This window comes from Dreissena polymorpha, chromosome 5, assembly GCF_020536995.1.
Source record: "Dreissena polymorpha isolate Duluth1 chromosome 5, UMN_Dpol_1.0, whole genome shotgun sequence".
Taxonomy (NCBI): Eukaryota; Metazoa; Mollusca; class Bivalvia; order Myida; family Dreissenidae; genus Dreissena; species Dreissena polymorpha.
The window spans coordinates 91541768-91562549 of record NC_068359.1 but is presented as its reverse complement, the minus strand read 5'-3'; the positions used below and the strand labels follow the sequence as shown (position 1 = coordinate 91562549).

The window sequence follows — 20782 nt, the reverse complement described above, 5'->3', positions numbered from 1 at the left end:
CGCAGTAGTTTAGATGCAAACCGACTTCCTCGATGGCAAACATTTATTAATCACAGTCCGCACAGGCTAATCAGAGACGACGTTTTCCGCTTAAAGTGGATTTTCGTCAAGAATGGTCTTCCTTTAAACGAAAAATACAATAAAAGCGGAAAGTGTCGTTCATGATTAGCCTGTGCGGACTGTGATTAATATGTTTGCCTTCAAGGAAGTCGGTTTGCATCTTAACTACTGCGTCACGGTGGATAGTTGTGTCATTGTGAGTTTCTGCACTGACAACTTCCGAGTAAAAACCAGAGTAAGGCAATACTGCTTACTCGCACATTCCCTGCTCCTGTGTCATTAAGACATCGACGGACCAGAAACGAAATAGAATCCAGTTGACACTCTGGAAACAAAGCAGAAGAAGACATCGCAGGCGAATGATAGGCCACTCTCTTCGCAAGCTTGCAGGGGCGTAGCCAGCGATACGCACTTACGCACGTGCGTAACATCATTGAGAAAAATTAAAATGTAAACATTGCCAATAAAGGTTTAAAGTATAAGGCTATGGTATTAGGAGGTTAACCTCAATGTCCGTGATAATTTAAGATCTCATCAGGTCTGACAAATCAGAGCAATAATTTACGAGGCTACTTTTAGTCATTTGACTCTGAAACGATGAGAGTCCAAGGGTACGAAGGGGCCGCAAACACGTGTAGTTGTCACCGCAGTGTCAAAGCCCGCATTCAACAAGAAGTTCCAAGAGCACTTTATACACATTTCAAAGCGCATTCATTAAAGGGATCTTTTCACGCTATGGTAAATTGACAAAATTGAAAAAAGTTGTTTCAGATTCGTAAGTTTTCGTTTTAGTTATGATATTTGTGAGGAAACAGTAATACTGAACATTAACCATGCTCTAATATAGCCATTATATGCATCTTTTGACGATTTTAAAACCTAAAAATTATAAAGCGTTGCAACGCGAAACGATTGAATAATTTGGAGAGTTCTGTTTTTGTCGTTAAATTTTGTGAAACTACGAAGATTGCTTATATAAGGTATAAAATACGTCAAGAATGTGTACTCGGCGGAATAGCTCAGTAGGCTAAAGCGTTTTTACTTCAGGACTCTGGCAGGACTCCAGGGGTCACTGGTTCGAAACCTGCTCCGGGCAATGTTCTTTTCCTTTTTTTAATTTTTTTCTTGATTTTTTACTGGAGCTTTTACGATCCAATGTTTACATTTATCAATATAAAGCATTTAATGAATAAGTTAAAAAAATGCCAAAATCTGTGAAAAGGCCCCTTTAAATCTTGCTGTTATTCAAGCGTCCAAAGAGCCCTGTGCAAGAAACATGATGATGACCGTCTAGGAAATAGCATTTTATTTCCAGTACTCAGTCAAGAGGTCATTACGGTTTCAAGAATTCCTTAGCAATAGTGATGAGGATTAGATTGAGATGGACAGGAGGACCAAACTAAAAACTTTGTGCGAGACCCGGTGGACGGCCAGAGCCGATACCCTTTTCACATTCAAGGCTTCATCAGGAACGGTTGTGCACACACTTGAAGATTTAGCCAAACACATTGATGCAAAGGCTGGTGCTTATAAAGCAGCTGTAACACAGTTTACTGGTGGCTGTAGAGCATGTTTGGTCTGCGTGTATGTCGCTCACAAAACAACTTCAGACTACTTCATGCGATCTTCTGGTAGCTGCAATGGAAGCTTAGGTCGTTAAAACACAGGTATATGCTGAACGCAACGATCCACTTGTATGGCAGGCACTGTTTGAAAAAGCCGTTGAAATGGCAAGCTCCGTTGATGTTGAACCTACATTTCCACGCGCAGGACGACAGTAGAACCGCCCTAATGCACCGGCTGCTACCGTATTTGACTACTGGAGGGTCAATATATATTAACCATTTGCGGACCATTTACTTGCAGAGCTCCAACAACGGCTTTTACAAGGAAATGAAAGATATGCCATACAGTACCTATTACCAGATCGTGTCCAAGACCTCAATGATCAACAAACAAATGCAATCTTCTCTTCAGCACAGGCTGACCTTGAAGTTAACATGGAAACATTTCATAGAGAAATTCAGCGTTGAACGTTCCGCTGTGAACAGACACAGATTCCATCTACGCCTTATCTAGAAACCACGCTGCCCGCTCTACCTGAAGACTTGTATCGGAATGTTGCTAGGTGCATCCACCTGTTGCATTCGATGCCAGTATCAACTGCTTCAGCAGAACGCTCGTTCAGTACCATGAGACGCCTGAAAACCTACTTGAGGTCAACTATGAATACTGAACGCATGTCTGGACTTGGTCTCATGAACGTTCACAGGGATAGGGAACTGAACGTAGCTAGAGTTCTTGAGCTATTTGCACAAAGGAGGAAAAGGCGTTGGGCACTTATCTTTCATGACAATTGAATTAGTAGATTTATACACAAGCCAAGCTAAATGACAATGACATACAATGTCTATCATTTGATAAATTAAACCACAGAGTCAAATAGCAGAATTAAAGTTTGAACATAGTATTATCATTATTATTTTTTTACGTCTCATGACGTCTTGGCTTGTCCCACAAGTGAAAGCACTTTTCAGAAAAAATACTGGATGTAATATTAAGTGCCAAATATCCCCTCAAGTACACCTCAGCGCCTACCATTGAAGTTATGACTTTTAAAAAATTCTCGGGAGAGGACCCCCGAACCCCCACCAGCGGGAGGGGCTCACCCCCTCCCACACACTCCCCCATTTGTGCGTTACATTCCTTTATGTCTGGCCACGCCCCTGGCTTGCATCTAATGCAACAAGGCAATCTCTCACTTGGAACCCCCAAGGGAAGAGAGGGCGGCCAGTTTAGCCCAATCGAGGGTTACTTTTTTTCTTTCTTTAATTTTATTCTTGTTTTTTTTTTTACTGGAGCTTTTTAGATCCAATGTTTACATTTATCAATATAAAGCATTTAATTACACACTTCAATACATGCCAAAATCTGTGAAAAGGTCCATTTAAATTTTATATGGTAACTTCTCTCGTAAACGCAATGCTGTGCTATACAAACATATGAAAATCAATTGCTCTCCAAAAACAATTTATCAGCAGTTATCTAGTTAGATTTGCAATTGTTAAAAATCATATAGCAAAGCATTGTACAATCGAGTACTTATCTTAGTTTATTTTTTTTAGCCAGTATTTTACAACCCATGTGTGTCTATTTTTATACAGTGTACAACGGCTTGCCCTCGAACCGGTTTAAACTCAAGGTTATTGTTTCAGTTTTAATGTTTACAGTCGGTGTTCAGTTATTATGCTCCCCATATATATATAGGGATACATAGGGAAAGGTACCTTTCATGGACCTCTACCTTTTGATGAGGTTCGAGGTGGCCGATTTTTTACGTACAGGCCGGAATTACGTACACGACCAGTACCTGTAGGTACCTTGCATGGACCTCTACCTTTTGAATAGGTTTGAGGTCACTGGGGTCAAGGTCACCGAGGCTAAAAATAGATTTTCTCAAGGTTAGCAATAAGGGGAGCATCCATCGTTTTCAACGATACTTGTTTGAGTAGTAGATAGGTCAGTGAATTTGTCAATTTATAATTATAGAGTTTCGTCGTTTCTACATCCTTAACAAAATTAAAAAGATGCTTACTGACCCGAGGATGCATCTAATTGTAGGTTCAAATTATTTGTCCTGGTTTTCAGAAACAATTTAACGTGGTTTTGTAATTGTTTTGTCTATTTTAAAGCACAGAATAAGGACCAAATTAATTACACAAACTAGTTAATTACATTTTGTATTACGCCAACATGTGTTACGCAACACGTACATGGTGCTGCATTCGTTAAGTGTTTGTTATACAAATTTAAATCACTGGAGCAGGTCATAAATAACAAAGAATTATTTTGATATTGATATAAACATGACCACCAGTTTTCTTTATATTGCAGTTTTGAAAACACTTTTTTCGCGGATACTAACGCTCGACGCGCAACTTTAAATAATTCGCAAAAAAATGTTCTTTGGTGACCGTCATGACCCTCTTTTTTTAACATAACTATTTGTTCGTGTACTGGAATCAACTTACCCAGTAAAAGTTAGTCATGTCTACATACTGTACATGTCTGCACAATTTTATGATGGTTTTTATATTGAATGACAACATAAGGGCATAAATAATTAGTTTAAGTTATGGTCTATGTGAACATCTATCTGTCAACAGTACTGTGTGTTCGTGTACTGGAATCAACTTACCGTGTCTAAAAGGTATCTCTGTTTACATATTACTTATTGACATCGTGTTGAAGCTGGTGCCAAAATTTTACGTAGCGTGCAGCATAATCGTGTATATGAATTATAATTTAATTACGCATAGAATTTAGGCCAAGAACCCAGGCTTATTAAATAACTTAATTCCGATGTTTTTCACATGGCAATAAGCCGCATAAAAACTGTCTGTTATGCACTAGTTGAAATTCTTCAGAAAAATGTTTCAAACAGTTATTTGAAAAAAATCACTTACACGCATTAACATCCATTTGTGAACCCCATAAAGTGACGTGATCCTGCACCCTGGTGACGCTCTCTTGCATTATAAACATTATCGAACGTTAAAACGTTTGCGTCAATAACAAGTAGTGAAATTATTGAATTCAAAAAGAAACATTTCAGCCGAATGTTAATTCTTTTAGACCCGCTTTTGCTTTTTGATAAGTGCTGGGGTAAGTGTGAGGTTCAGCTAGCAGAACAGAACTGAACAGAACAGAATATTTATTAAGTTTCTTTAAACCTATATACAAGTTCCTCGTGACATGGAACAATGTATAACAATTATAAACGAATGGCAACCTATAAATAATATGTACATTTTTGCACAGTTTATAACATAAGTATTTAAAAAAAGCATAGTTAATAATTTAGTAAGTCTGTATGAACATCAAACAGTAAATATGTAGAAAAATCAATGTAGTTAGTTTTATAAACAAGGTTCATTTCCAGAGGAGGTACTAATAAGGTATAGACGAAAAAGGAAGACAGAATAATGGCACATTTGTATAAAAGTTACAACAAATGGGTGGTTATTGGGTGATATTTATCATATTTTTTCATAAGTTAAAAGCATAGTAGATGTATGTTTATTTGCTTAGGTTTAATCTTCAGTTGTATATTTGTATAGTTTTGAGATGTAAATGAATTTTTACATTTTATCACATTGGGCTTAGTATAGTCATTTTAAATAATATATGGTTTATATATGCCCATATACCGTGTGTAGAAACGTTTGAATTATGGTATGAGGAATGAGATGTAAACAGTCGTTAAACTGCTGGACTACTGACATCCTCAGTCGAGAGCCACCGATCACTGAATGTTTCGACCCATTAATCTCGATACATTCTCCTGGTGGTGGGTCCGCAGGGGTTGATCAATCCCCTACGTGTCAGTAGAAGGCTGCCAGCTCCTCTCTTCTCTCCTCAGCCAAAGCCATCTCGATGCTCTCTCCGCTGCATCCCCAAGTCTGTTGACCGCTCGCTTTCTGTCTCTTCCTGTCAGGCCAAGTGCAGTGAAAAGTCTCCAGAGAGACTTTGACGGAAAGCCTCGGACGCCGACCTCCACTGGGAATAGCCACGTGTGCCACCCCTTCTCCTTGCATTCCCTCTGCAGATCAGCATATTTTGCTGTTTTCCTCTCCATCGCCTCATCACAGCGCGACTCCCAAGGAACTGTGAGTTCAACCATCACCAGACACTTGTCCTTTGCCGACCAGATCACCATGTCGGGGCGTTGTGTTGTCTGGACTACACTTGGGAAAACCAGCCTGCGTTTCAGGTCAACAGCCATCTCCCATGACTGCGCACGATCTAGGATCGATGCTGCTTGCGCCTGCTGCTTCTTGATGGTTTCCCCTTCCTTTACAAACTGCATCTTTCTGGTCTCTTTCACAGTCCTCTTCTTTCGCCTCTCCCTTTCCACTATGTCTGCCAGTTCTTGGAGGACCTTGTCGTGTCTCCACCTGTATCTTCCTTGTGTAAGGGCTGTCTGGCAAGATGATAGTGTATGTTCTAGCGTGCCTATCTTTCCGCAAAGTGGGCAGGTTGGGTCGTCACGTTTTCCCCATCTGTGCAGGTTTGCTGGTGAAGGTAGCAGGTCGTAGACTGACCTGAGCAGGAAACTGATGCGCAGAGGTTCGCTACGCCAGATATCCGCCCATGTCATCTTCTTTCCTGTAGTCTGCCACTTTGTCCAAGCACCCTGGCACCCCATTGCCACTGCCCTTATGCCTCGATCTTCTTCTTCGGCCAGACGTACCTCTGCCTGGACCATCTCCCTCCTTGTCCTACTGTCCGCCTTCTTCCAACTCCTCGTCTCCGCAGAGCCCAGACCTTGTGTTCCCACTGCCGTTGTTCCCACAATGTCTTTGTGTCGCAGGCGGCTCTCGGCTTGCGCTACAGCCTGGCTAGCGGACCACTTTCTTCCCGTCCTGGTCTCAACACCTGCTCTTCGGACCATGTCATCCCTTGAATCCTTCAGCGTCATGACAAGTCTGGCCTTTGCCACCTTGTACTCCTCCACCAACGAACTCAATGGGAGCTGTAGTTGATTTGATCGTCCATAGAGTCCAATGTTGCTGAAGCTGGGTGGTACGCCAAGCCACTTTCGCAAATGCCTACTAATGGTTCTCTCCAGTCCTTCCACCACTGTTGTTGCCACCTCATAAAGCATCAGTGGCCACATCAGTCGTGGGAGAAGTCCATTCTGGAATAACCAGGCCTTGAATTTGCCAGGTAGTCCGCTTTTGTCAATCTGCTTCAGCCCTTCAGTGAGCTGGTTCTTGATGCGCTTGATGTTGTTCCCATCTTGGAGTGTAGCATCATACCACTTCCCAAGGCATTTAATGGGGCTGTCCATTATCGATGGTATGTCCTCACCTTGCACTGTCAGATTGAATTTCTTGGTTGGTTGGCCTTTCCTGATAACAAGCGCTCTGGACTTTCTGGGTTTGAACCTCATTCTGGACCAAGTTGCTGCCTCTTCTAGGGCCGAAAGCATCCACCTTGCTTGGATGTGGGTCTTTGCTGTCAGAGTGAGGTCATCCATGAATCCCTTAACTGGAGGTAAGTAGATTCCTGATGCTGCTTTTGGACCACGTGTCTCTCTCTTCGCCGCATTGATGATGAGGTTCATACCCATCACAAACAGGACCACAGAGATTGTGCATCCTGTGACAATGCCTTTCTCCAAGCTTTGCCATGCATCATCAATATCAAATGTATTACCAAAAAAAACACATCTTTTACAACGTTCGATCCTGTTTTCGATTGTTTAGTGCCATGATTAGTGGCCTTTGTTAATCGAGAATGGTCGAAGAGGCTTATGTAACGTGATGACCCAGGAACGAACCTTTTTATTATCAACTTTAGCGAGAACACCACGTTGTTGACATGGAACTTGTGAATATTTTTGGGTGCGATATTGTTGTGGCTTCAGCTACTCACGATAAGTCCGTATGTATTTTACTCTGCCAATGTTCAAAACAATGCATGCGGGTTTTAATCAAAGTACTGACAGTACTGGTGTGACGATGCTTTTAAAAAGGATTGATATAAAAACATCAATTTAAGTTCATTTACATCATCACAATTGTGTATGTGGGTACGAAAAATTTTGGTAAGAAAAAAATGTGTACGAAAACTTTGGGTGCAAAAGTTATGCAAAAAATTGGGTACGAACAAAAATTTGGTTACGAAAACAAAATGGGTAGGAAAACAATCGGGTAGGAAAATAAATTTGGGTAGGAAAAAAAAATTGGGTACGAAAAAAACATTTGGGGTACGGGGAAGTAGTACCCGTGGGTAACTTGACCCATTTAGCGAATCTGGGAGGCTGGTTACATTCTTGATCAAATATAACAAGAAATATCTTTAAAAAAAAATATCCAACGTGCATTTTCTGTATCACTTATCTTAACATACGTTCTGTTACAGTAAAACATTTGTGGGTTATAACATTACGTTTCAGCAGATATATATTCAAAACTTGACATGCTCTTTAATTACACCATGCTCTTAAATTTCACAAGTATATCATACCAAACTTTGTATTTCGTTGTTTCCTTTCCTAAGTTAATAATAATTGTGTACGGATGTGATTTCACATGCCCATGAACATATAATTTTTTCTCTTTTGATTATTGTTTTTTCTATAATTCAATAAGCTTAGGCATGTTTGTTCGTTAAGTACGACAATACTTTTATGATGATTCCCGAAAGTAGGTATGATCACATAGTCGTAAGAGCACTTGAATACGTGAGTTCGCCCATGAACACATGGTAAGGTTAATTAAATCTCCGCGATATGACCTAATATGTGTTTAAAACAGCAAACAATATCCAACATACGAATGAATTATCAAACATAGTATGTGCACTGATGTGGCTCTGTAATTTCTGTTTGAAAAGGTTATTAAATATGCAAAATCAGAAAGCACGCATAAAAGCGAGTTCCATAGATATCTTTCGGCTATTATGTTGTTTATATACCATATTCGCTATAACGTTTACAAATGGCAGGTTCGAAATAATTCGTTTTCTTTACACTCTCGATCGCGTTAAACGTTAATTAGGGGGTATACACGTTTTCATTCGCTTTTTACTTATAAAATCACGACAAATGTCAAATACAATACAGAAAATGCATAGTTGTTTCATTGATCTATAAACATATAATGGATTGAATATAGCTGATTTAAAATTAATGTTTTCAAACTATTGTTAAATCTTTTTCCCATAATATGCTGTCCTATTTATAGCTGAGCCTCCTTTACCTGTATCAATGATAATCAGCGAGGTATGCCGATTAGAATCAAAATACTGACAGTACTGGTGTGACGATGCTTTTGAGAGGATGGATATAAAAGCATCAAGTTAAGTTTATCTACATCACCACAATCACCACAATTGTGTATGTTGGTACGAAAAAAAAATTTGGTACAAAAATTTTGCGAACAAAATTTGGGTATAAAAACAAATTTGGGTACGAAAAAATATTTGGGAACAAAAAAATTGGGACCGAAAAAAATTTTGGGTACGAACAAAAAAATTGGGGATGAAAAAAAAATTGGGTACAAAAAAATTGGGTACGAAAAATTTTAGGTACGGAAAAAAAATTGGGGGAACGGGAAAGTATTACCTGTGGGGAACTTGACCCACACTCGCACATTTTCGGCCCTTTCCGTCAAACATCAGATAAGTTCCTCGAAGGCAATAGTATGAATACACATTTCGGAAGCGGTAATGCGGTCCTACCTACGCGCGTCAAGATGTAAGCGAAATATGTACACAAGTCTGTCAGGAATGATTGAATTAACGAAGAAAATCGTGTATTGATGTAAGTTTTTTGAAGAAATGTGCAGAAAATATATTAAACAAGAGCTGTGTTTGTGAAACACAATGCCCCCTGCTGCGCAGCTTTGAACCCATATATTTTACCTTTGACCTTGAAGGATGACCTTGACCTTTCACCACTCAAAATGTTCAGCTCCATGACATACACATGCATGCCGAATATGGAGTTGCTATCTTCAATATTGCAAAATTTGACCTTTGACCTTGACCTTGAAGGATGACCTTGACCTTTCACCAATCAATATGTGCAGCTCTATGAGATACGCATGCACGCCAATATTGAAAAAGTTATGGCCAATGTTAAAGTTTCGGACAGACAGACAGACGCTTTATATTTGACATTTGACCTTAAAGGATGACCTTCACCTTTCACAACTGAAAATGTGCAGCTCCATGAGATGCACATGTATGTCAAATATCAAGTTGCTATGTTCAATATTAAAAAAGTTATGGCCATTAAAGTTTTCGGACGGACGGACAGACTGACACACTGACTGACTGACTGACTGACTGACAGTTCAACTGATAGAGGCCACCCTACCGGGAGCATAAAAAGCAATGGCGATATTTTTCACAGCCACATAATTGTTAATAGTTTGATATCACAAAATGAAAGTGAAAGTAGAACTGTCAAAAATGACAACCTGTCAACGTGTTGTTTTTGCTGGCACGAGAGGGCGATTACACTCAATGTGTTCACATTTTGACCATAGGCTTTGTCAATGACCTTTATAGAATGGGTAGCTTTGATATTATTTATTGCTATCATGTAACTGCATGATTGTGTATACGTTTGCAATACACAAAGCATAAATAATGATATAAATATACTGATTGAGCTTATAATATTCTGAGAACTATAGCCAGGTCAATTAAGGACTTAAAATACAATTTTGTGTCCTGATTTCATGAAGAAATGACCATGCATGTCCTAGATTTCAAATTCAAGGCCCTGGTGTGACACATTTGTAGCATTACCGTTAAACTGTTACCAGGCTTATGAAAATAGTTTTTATTTAACTATCTAAGGAAATCTAAATCAGGCACTGATTTGTCTTGTTTTAATACAGTCATAGATCAGTTGTGGCCTCTGGGTAATGACCAATTTTTGCTTACTTGTCACACCCTTAAAACTTTCCACACGTCTATAATAGCAAATCTGGATTTAGGCGATCTTCAATGGTACATTTAAACTTTAGCATTGTTACAAGAGTGCTGGTAAAGTCCAGTCACATATTTAAATCTAGGCCATGTCAAAATCAAAGTGTCAAAGACAAATGAAAGATGCGTTCATTAATTATTGTCCAGTTGTTTACTACTGCTGTAAGTTTTTATATAATATGACTGATGAACATCATGTGAGTGAAAATTCACATTATCATTGTATATCCGGTTTAGCAACCTTTTAGATAACAAAGTATGCTAGTTTTCAATGTCGCCTCTGGGGATCAAACCCGTAGTGCTTTTAGGAAGATTCTGAAATTTTCGATCCCTCGAGAGCAACCGAACCAAAAAGTAAGTCAAATATTGCCGACTCGGTTTTTTGAGTCGGTTCATGAGGGATAATGGAGCTTGATTGGTCATTGTCGGCTCTGGTACTACTTACATGTACCCCGGGTACTCTTAAGTATACTTACATGTACCCTGGGTATTCTAAGTATACTTACATGTACGCCAGGTACGGTAAATAAACGTAATTGTACTCGGTCCATATTAGACTGTACCCGAGTTGTATTCGCGCCCAAAATCCGATGTCGTAAAACGCGCAACCGATTATCTTAAACACACTTCTCTTCAAAAAACACTGCATCAACATGCTTTTTGAGTATGTGTTCCGATAATATAGAGGCCATTCTACAGAAATTGACATAAATGTGTATATATAATTATTACAAAAAATAGTCGACAACGACTGATTTAGGGTTAAATTTCCCGTGTACATTTTAGTATATTTACCGTACCCGGGATACATGTAAGTATACTTAAGAGTACCTGGGGTACATGTACGTAGTACCCGAGCCGACAATGAACAATCGAGCGATACTGGAAGGTGCAACATCTCTCACGACCCCTAGCATCGCCTTTAGCAGTATTCAATTATCAACAGGAAAGTGCTGGAGTCATTGATCCCGAGGGACAAGAAAAACAATTGATTAATGTTCGAAATAAATAATTTGATTAATGACAATTCTGTTATTTGAGCCAGGTCACAGGAAAAGCGCAGTCAAATCAGTATCCAATTAAATTATTTGTTATTGTCAGAAAAACGATTTTAAGCAAACAGCTTTCAAGCGACTGTTGGCTGATCTAGATCCAAACTGGCCACAATCGCCTTAATGTATCTTTTACTGTGACACAGTTCATTTAACTTTAAAATGATAAAAAGTACTAACACTAAGAAAGAGTACTAACCAGTAAAGAGTTTGAAATCAATGTTGAATCTCAGGACAGCTTGGTGATCTGCGAATCCCCGATGAAATGTTGATATCGGGTATCATAGTCATTCAATAAGTCGCAAAATGCTCGAATACAATTTATAAAGCACAATGTGACTTATATTGATAACTAAAAATACCATTTATCAGTATGAGTATGCCAGTTTTGCCGTGTCAAGCTGTTACGATCCAGAAAGTCCTTCATTCACATCGAGTATATATCCTTCGAATTCCAACTATTGTTGTCATAAGCGGAGATTTAGTGAATAAATAATTCATATATCCTAAATGACAGCTTCTAAATAGCGAAACATGCCAATGTATGCAGTAAGAAAGTTTTGAATCGAGACTCTCATTAAGGCGGCCATTGTTGAATGTTGAAAAACGAACGACAACTCTGCTAGGAGAATGTTATCAATGCTCCTACGCAGTGGCGTATGCAAAAGGGAAGTAACTGAAAAATCGAGTTATCTCAATCGGACTGGCTCGGTCTTTTACATAGGTCGCCATTGTGAAATTTTTTAGGATGGTTATCAAACCTTGGACGATGCTGTTCGCATCGTCAAAAATCGAGCTATCTCAATCGGACTGGCTCGGTCTTTTACATAGGTCGTCATTGTGAAGAATTCTTTCATGGTATGATAATTTAGACGAGCTGCTTTGCAGCATCGTCAAAAAGGAAGAATAACTGTCAACACATATACTAGAGTATACCTGTAACACTAAATGGCACTTATCGACCAAATTACATTACCAAGATCTAGATTTGATTGCTTTTCTATCCGTCCCCCGCATATGTAACAAGGGTCTTATTAATGCATGAAGGCTGCTGAAAGTTAAAACGTGTTTGTCAATAACGAGTAGTGAAATTGTTGCATTTAAATAGATGAAAACATGTCAACTGCCGTTTAGCCGAAAAATTACTTTTCAAAATATGGAAATAACAAGAATATCAGTGAAATTGATAGATGCTCCCCGATGATGCGCTTTGTCAATCTATGTGTTAATAGCCACCGAACAAATCTATTATTAGCCTCGGTGACCTTGACCCTGACCCCAGTGACCTCAAACTTCATCAAAAGGTAGAGGTCTATGCAAGGTACCCACATACCAAATATGTAAGAGATCGGTAAAATATTGAAGGTGCTATGAGAAACTGTAACAAAGTGTGACGGAAGGAAGGAAGTAAGGAAGTAAGGAACTTCAAACTGGAAACTATATGCTCCCCAAACATTGTCGGGAACCATAAAAATAATGCCACCAAAATATTTATTCGGCGAAATAAATGTTTCAATAGTAATACCGAATGTACAGATACATTATTACCAAATAACTAGCTACTGCTTATTTTATGTTACAAGCAAAACTGTCAAAACACGTCGTCTTTCCAATTGAAATTTTTTTTATCTTTTTGCACAAATTTCATAGCCTGATAATCATGCATCTGGCGTTAAACTACACAGCTATTGTATGGTCATTAAAAGGTTAAAACTGCTAATTATCAAAATGTAATCCCGTCATATTTTGTAAGGTTATGTGATAGAAATCTAAGTTCTTGTCCAAAGTTAAAATTGTCGATGTCTTTTTCTACAAATATCTTCTATTGCAAGTTTTTGCCTACTGTTTTCGAACATCGATGACGAGAATAGATAAGTATGAACTATAATGTTAACTTAATTACTATCGGAAAAAGGAATTGTGTAAAATATTTATTTTACAATGTAGATTGATGCACAGACCTACAAAGAAACATCTAATTTCAAAACATAGTCAATACAAATAAGCATTTGTCTGTCCGTGCAAAGGCAATCATTATTAGGGTTTTGATTTCCCACTTACAGTGTTCACCAAAACGTTTCCCTTTCATATAAATGCAGCAAAGATAATTCCTATTTGTAAAACTATTACTGCTATTACGGCAGTTAAATAACAAAATAACAGTGAGAGATGGAATCACACCTATGTGGATGTCACTTTGTGAAAATGAACTTACTCAGTACGTCTGTTCCTAGATTGATGTTATCATGCATGAAATTATAATCCCTTAATTTTGAAATGAATACAACCGTGTGAGCATACGAAATTATCAAAACAGTTATTTATTTATATGCAATTTATCTGAAGTGATTGTTATTTTCATGTTAACTATAAAACAGTATATCATAGTAATACCGACATAGCATGATCGGTCCCTTACGACATACTAAAGCTGCCCCTAGACATATAGACTAGTCCTCCGCTTTGACAGTACATGTATAATGTACATTTTTGTTAGTAATAATTGCCACAAAGATATATTTGAAATCGAAAATACGCTGTAGTTCAGTAGTTATATTGTATATGATTTTTATCGTATTTTTCTCTGTTTTCAATAGTATTTTAGTCATTTCACGATGGTCAGATTGCCAACTCATACTCGTCCGGGTTATTTTGGTTCTACTTTTTTAAGAGCACATACTAATGTCATGAAAGGCCAACTGCCCTACTCAGATGTACAATAAGAATGGTTGTATAAAGGATTTTTTTATTAAGAGCTCTCGCCGTCCCGGTCAATATAAAGCTGATCATTTATAATTAAAACAAGAAATATGATCACCCCAAGAAAGTAGATTATCAACCTATAACCAATTAATGTAGTTGAATTAATTGAACGTTGCAAGCAGCGTCTATATTAAAGCTAATGCGCAAAATACTACCACCAAAACTTAACCCATTTATGCCTAGCGTCTAGAAAAAAGGCCTTGGCAAACAGCGTAGACCCAGTTGAGACGCCGCATGATGCGGCGTCTCATCAGGATCTGCGCTGTTTGCTTAAAGGAATTTCTGTAAGAAATAGTCTAAATATAGGAATAAATATACTAAACATCCCTATTTTTTGAAATAAATTGATCCAATTTAGAAGGATTGGAGAGTACACTTTGCATAAATGGGTTAAGTAATGAGGCCTATACGCGTTCCTACTTTCAGAAACAATGACGTTGACCAAACTGGCCTTAAATGCGTTCCCACCCTATGTATGTTTATAAGCTAACGAAATATAACACAGGCAAGTAGTCCCGTTCAGATAGATAGTACAATCATCGTGTATTTCTGATTTATTTAAATGTTGCACTTAGTTTAAACATATACTTAAATTTTATTGAATAATGAATTGTATATTGTTTCGTCAGGAAGGCTTGAATTAAAACATTTATTCAAATTAAAGATCTTTTTTGAATTCAATTTAAATACATAAGTAGGCATTTTTTTGCCAAAATAAAAAGAATACATGGCATTCAAATGAAAAGAAGACGTGACATTTAAAAAAATCTGATTATGTTTATAAACAAAATTATTCTACTGCACATTCATACTTGTATACGGAAAACAAATGATTTAATTTGACTAAATCTTACTTACCGCTCAAAGAACTTCCGGATGTGGTCACAGTCGTAGCTGATCCGCTTAATTATCAACATTAGCGGAAACATAACATAACATAATTGTTTTTTTAGCCATTGCACCCGTTCCAGGGAAAACCGACTGTTTATTACACCCTTTCCAGGGAAAACCGACTGTTTATTGACACACTTATAGCACAATTTACGCATTTCCTTAGAGGCATATTACGGATTGCGCATAAACCGATGTTTTGAAACTTTTGTATAATATTGTTTAGTTCCATATTCGAACAATTGGATGATATGTTAGTGAAATAAATGTAAAAACACATCATGACAAATCATGTTACTCAACTTCCCTTGTTTGATAGTCTAGGACATTCAAACATGTAAATACAACAAACAACTTATTTTCTCATTGGTAGCATTATAGTACATATTGGCATTTAAAAACAAAACTTTAAAACAGAATGGTTGCTTTACCCATTTATTTGAACGTTGATCAATATAGCCCCTGAGGGCACAACGGACCTGTACAAAAACAAAAGCAACAACTTCCAAAAGATATAAACAATAAAAACACTCTCCTGCTGTTTTGTTTTTATGAAACAAAGGTTCACGAAAAAAGGCCTTACGCCAACTAAATGTTGCGGCTCCATGCCAGTGTGGTCTTTAATTTCATATTGAAATAAGAATTGTTCTATTGAATGACCAATGAGATTCTTAATCGGAACACTATGATAAGCCTACGTGTACATGGATGTTTTCACACTTGACAAAGCACAGAATACCCCTACAAATCATATTGATATTACATAACAAGGGGTATAATTATTTTACCTGTACTACCTTTAGTTTTGTATGTAATGGTTTAGGTATATCTTCAAATGAGTGGCATTAGTTCTTCCGTAAGTGAAGCGATGAAAGACCAATTACAACAATTGTGAATGCCTTTTTGAGTTCAATACCTTAGCATCAATCGAAAACTATTGACTGTTCTCAATCCATAACATGATTTAAATCCATTTCAAGTTAACAAAAGTTAAGTATGAAATTTAGTATAATGTTTTCTTGCATGTAAACGTATTCAAACACCATTTGTCTTCAGGAACATAGTAACATAATTTATTGGGAAACATTGCTTGGTGACCAATGGTGACCAGCGACTGAGGCTCTTGCAGGGTGCAATGGTACTTAATACAACGATCGCTGCATTGTACATCAGTCGCTGTATGTCAACTGGAACTCCTGCCATTACATTGTGACGTTAAGATGCTATAAGATATATATTAAACATTCAATCTTAAGATAAAATACTTATCGCGCGTTGATATACTTGTATGTTGGCGGAAATAAACACTGAAGTAGTTTTTGTTTTCAAAAGTTAAATATATACTATTCTTTTTGGAGCTTTTGGACATCAAGACGAACAGGTATGCGACCAGTTTTATTAATTCCTAAGAGACAATGTATGATAACAAAAAGCTATTACAGCCAATAGATTGTCCAATCTGACTTGGTGTAGTTTATGCAAAATCTATTGCAAATATCAAGTTGATTGTAAATTGTGACAGTGAGGATAACTATTTGTGATAACTTATCTACTTCCACTTGAAAGATAATCACTTCACTTTAGAACAACACTAACATAATTGTATATATCATCACACACGATGACAGCTTTATTGCATGGTGGGCGATTAAATCGGTGTATTGTATCGTTTTTTGCGTTTTTTTTCAGGCCTCATCCTTTTTACAAATGAAAATGGACCAACGAGAAGTGTTACATTCTGATAATAGCACATATATGTTCGACAACACCTCTGGCATTGAAGGGAACCATACTAGTGATAGATCGTCATTTTGGGACAGTGAATCTCTCGGAAAAATCGCTCCAGTGGTATTAGTGATGGGCGCAGCACTCATAGGCAACTTAGTGCTCTTAGTTTCCTTGCTGTGTAAGCATCAGAAGCGTAAAAGAATTGACGTATTTATTGCCAGCCTCGCAATCGCTGATTTATCCGTGGCCTTGATAACAATGCCCTCGGAGTTGGTTGAAGCTGTTTTTAAGCAATGGGTCTTTGGTGCGTTCATGTGTAAACTGGTGTTGTATTTGCAAGCCGTTACGCTGTCAAGCACGACTTTCATCCTCACAGCGATGAGTATCGACAGCTATCAGATAATCGTCAAACCTCTGAAATCTCTTTCGCAGAGACCAAACATCAAAGCAAAAGTTGCTGCTGCATGGGCAATGGCATTTTTAATGTCCATTCCACAGGTTTTCATTTTTGTTCAGGTCCAGGATTACGATGATTCGCATAAAGAAACAGTGCACTATTGCAATAGTGCCGGTTACAGCGCCGAATGGCAGAGAAAGATGTATTTCACCTGCCAAACGTTTTGTATACTTGTGCTGCCGACAGGAATAATGCTATACTGTTATACAGAAATATCAAAGAGCATCTGGAAACGAGGAGTGAGGACTACTGACAACGAGGTCGTTGCCCCAATTAATACTACAATGACTACTCCAAGAATGTCAGTACGGAGCGATGTAGTTTCAGCATCAAGAAGAAAAGTAATCATTATGACACTTACAATAATCATTGCATACGTTCTGTGTTTGACGCCGTATTTCATTATCTGTCTCGTTCGAATATACAGCGATTATTCGCTGGACCTGAAAAATTCGTTGAAAGTCTCACAAACTGTCTTTATGCTCCGTTCAGCCCTGAATCCGATTCTCTACGGCTTATTCAGAATACGACTACCGCGTACCGTATCGCTTTTTTGTTCGTGTTTCAAACAGCACCATTATAACAGAGGCGACGCTTTCAGTCATAAGAAAATTAAAAAAGAGAAAACAAACGTAAAACCACAAATAATTTATTTTCGTCGTGACCGTTTGAAAAAAAAAGATAGTGTTTTAATTGCGAAATACGCCGCAAAAGAAGAAATTAATTTCAAACAATGGGCAAAAGAAACTGTAAGTTATAGGCCTCAAAGAGTTGCCCATTCCACTTAAAAGATATACTTTTCGACGTTTTAAATGTATTGAATATGTCGAAAACTACCTTCCTTCAGTATAAATTGGCCGCTAGAGGCAAATTTAAGTTTGCCTGTCACGCTTTAATACTTGTACACAATTTGCTCGGTTGAACGTGAAATACCGTACATGTGACGGCAGAACAAAATCAGAAATTGGTATTTGGATAAATTACAAACATGTGCATTGGCTAAATATAGTTAAAGACTTGACAATTACATGTATGAACCTATAAGGTGTGGGAGTTGTTCGTGTATACGCTGGCAAAAACTACTTGTTGACGTAGTTCTGGTTGAACCCGGGATACGTACAACTCAAAATATGTGTTTATGCATTTACTTGTACGCATGTATTAAAAAGTATTCAAATATATCAGAATATATGTTGGTTAATCTTTTTTTAAAGATTGTATATCCCTTGCCTTGATGTAAAGGCGTTTATGTTGTAAATATAATATTAATTGGTGTAATTAAAATATGTCTAAAGAACTAAACAGTATTATGCCGTTAATTTTAATGGCATAACATGTGTGTAAGTATTGATATCGTTCATGTACATACCTCAAGTTACATGCTGTTTGTATGGATGTTGTTTATAATTAAATTGCTGTTATTAAACAAGTGTTTCATTTTTTTAAGTTCTATGCCACAGCGTGCATTATATACAAACAGATCACTATGTAAACACTTTTTTGTATGTGATTATGAATTTCGTTTTCTGAATCTCATTTCGCATTATAAAACAATTCAGTGAATAAAGCTACTTCTCACATTTAACATGCAAATGAGACATGAAAAATTAACATTATATGTGTCTTGTCTTGTGAAATCTGGGCATAATGCATGTGCGTAAAGTGTCGTCCCAGATTAACCTGTGCAGTCCGCACAGGCTAATCAGGGACGATACTTTCCGCTTTAATGGTATTTTTCGTTTAAAAGACACTGTGGAGCCGCACTTAGGCATATAAGTCTTTAGCTGGAAGGTATTGTAGAAATTGGTATTATATTGTCAATGATATGTTTAATACAAATTGATTACAACAATACATAAATATCGAGTCGGCTTTACCGAAACATGCCTTAATGAATGGAATAATGAATGTGTAATTTGATAAATTTAAGATACTGGTATCAATCTCTAAATAGTGTCATGGGTCCTCCGGTCGAGGAAGAAATAAGTTGCGTACTTATCGCCTATTTAAGGACGATTTTAGTACTGAATCTTATTGTCAGCTTATAATGTATCCGTATCATCGGGCTGCATTTAGTAAATTCCGTTGTGGTGTAGCGCCTCTGCGAATAGAAACCGGACGATAAGAGCGGCTGGACGTACTGGAAGTGCCACTTTTGCGATAATGTTGAGGATGAGAGCCATGTTATTCTTGATTGTTATTTGTATCATGACTTAAGACATATATTATTTGACAAAGCTGTAAATCCTAACTTTCTATCTATGTCTTAAAACGATCAATTAGTTTTTCTCTTCACAACCCCATTAATGATAACAAGTTGTGCCAAAACCTGTTATGGTATTTAAAGCGTCGTCTTTTATATAATTGTAAATAATGTCTTTTCGTTGTTTTTAAGTAACAATAATGTATTTTAGAGGCTTCTAAGAAGTTGTTGCTAATCAGGTCATCTACGATCTGATCGGGGTGATACTCGATTTTCTAAACAATTTCTTAATTGCGTAAAAGTACACGTATTTGAACTCAATATTTTAATCCAATTATTTTAACGATGTTTTAAAAAAGGATTAGCAACAGCCTCTTAAGTTTATACTGTAATATAGAGCTGATTTGTACAGAATTGGAAATTTGGTAATTGTAGACATGTAAACATATGGATTGATATGATTAGAAATACAAAAGTCTCTGATATTTCTAATTTAGAAAGGTTACATACCATTGTATTTTGTATGTATATAAATATTTGTACTGTTGTATTGTATGTAATTGAGACTATAATAAAGAATAAATATTAATATATTAGCACATGTTTTATTTTCGAAACAATCCGTTGACTATATTTAATTGAGCATATTTAATCTATAACAGTGCTCGATTAGGTCTTACTGGCTGCCCCAAAGCTGTGAATTAGTCATGCGTGAATAACCCCGTGTCAGTATCAATCGATAATGCCGGAGGCTATGTTATACCAAGCGCACTTTTCGCTCGGCAATGTGTACTCCTCCACGATATAATCATTACTTCGGAGACATTTGATGAAAAACTCGATGTTATTCTTGTGGCAATTGTGCTTTGCATGCATTATTCAGTTATATCAAAACATATTTTTTTACGCATAATTACTTTTAAATTCACAAACAAATTTATTCTTTATCGATTTCGTCTTTAAGATAATTAGATCTAATTATTGAAATAATTACCGAGACGTATACCAATTTAACAAAATACTAATCGCGTATACGATTTAACGTTGCTATGCGCACCTGTCGCTTACATCATTTGACATTTTATCAACATGGCGGACTATACAGAAGGTTATATTACA

General features: G+C 37.2%; 1 protein-coding gene across 1 annotated transcript; it reads right to left on the bottom strand.

Annotated features, from left to right (window-relative positions):
- Positions 1-5437: 5437 nt before the first annotated feature.
- LOC127831463 (uncharacterized) lies at positions 5438-7195 on the bottom strand. The gene has a single exon (XM_052356449.1). The coding sequence runs from the start codon at positions 7193-7195 to the stop codon at positions 5438-5440; it is 1758 nt and encodes a 585-aa protein (XP_052212409.1).
- Between the last annotated feature and the right edge of the window lie 13587 nt (positions 7196-20782).

Excerpts from the sequence above, each read along its gene's own strand:
- LOC127831463 (XM_052356449.1), bottom strand. The coding sequence starts at position 7,195 with ATGGGTATGAACCTCATCATCAATGCGGCGAAGAGAGAGACACGTGGT.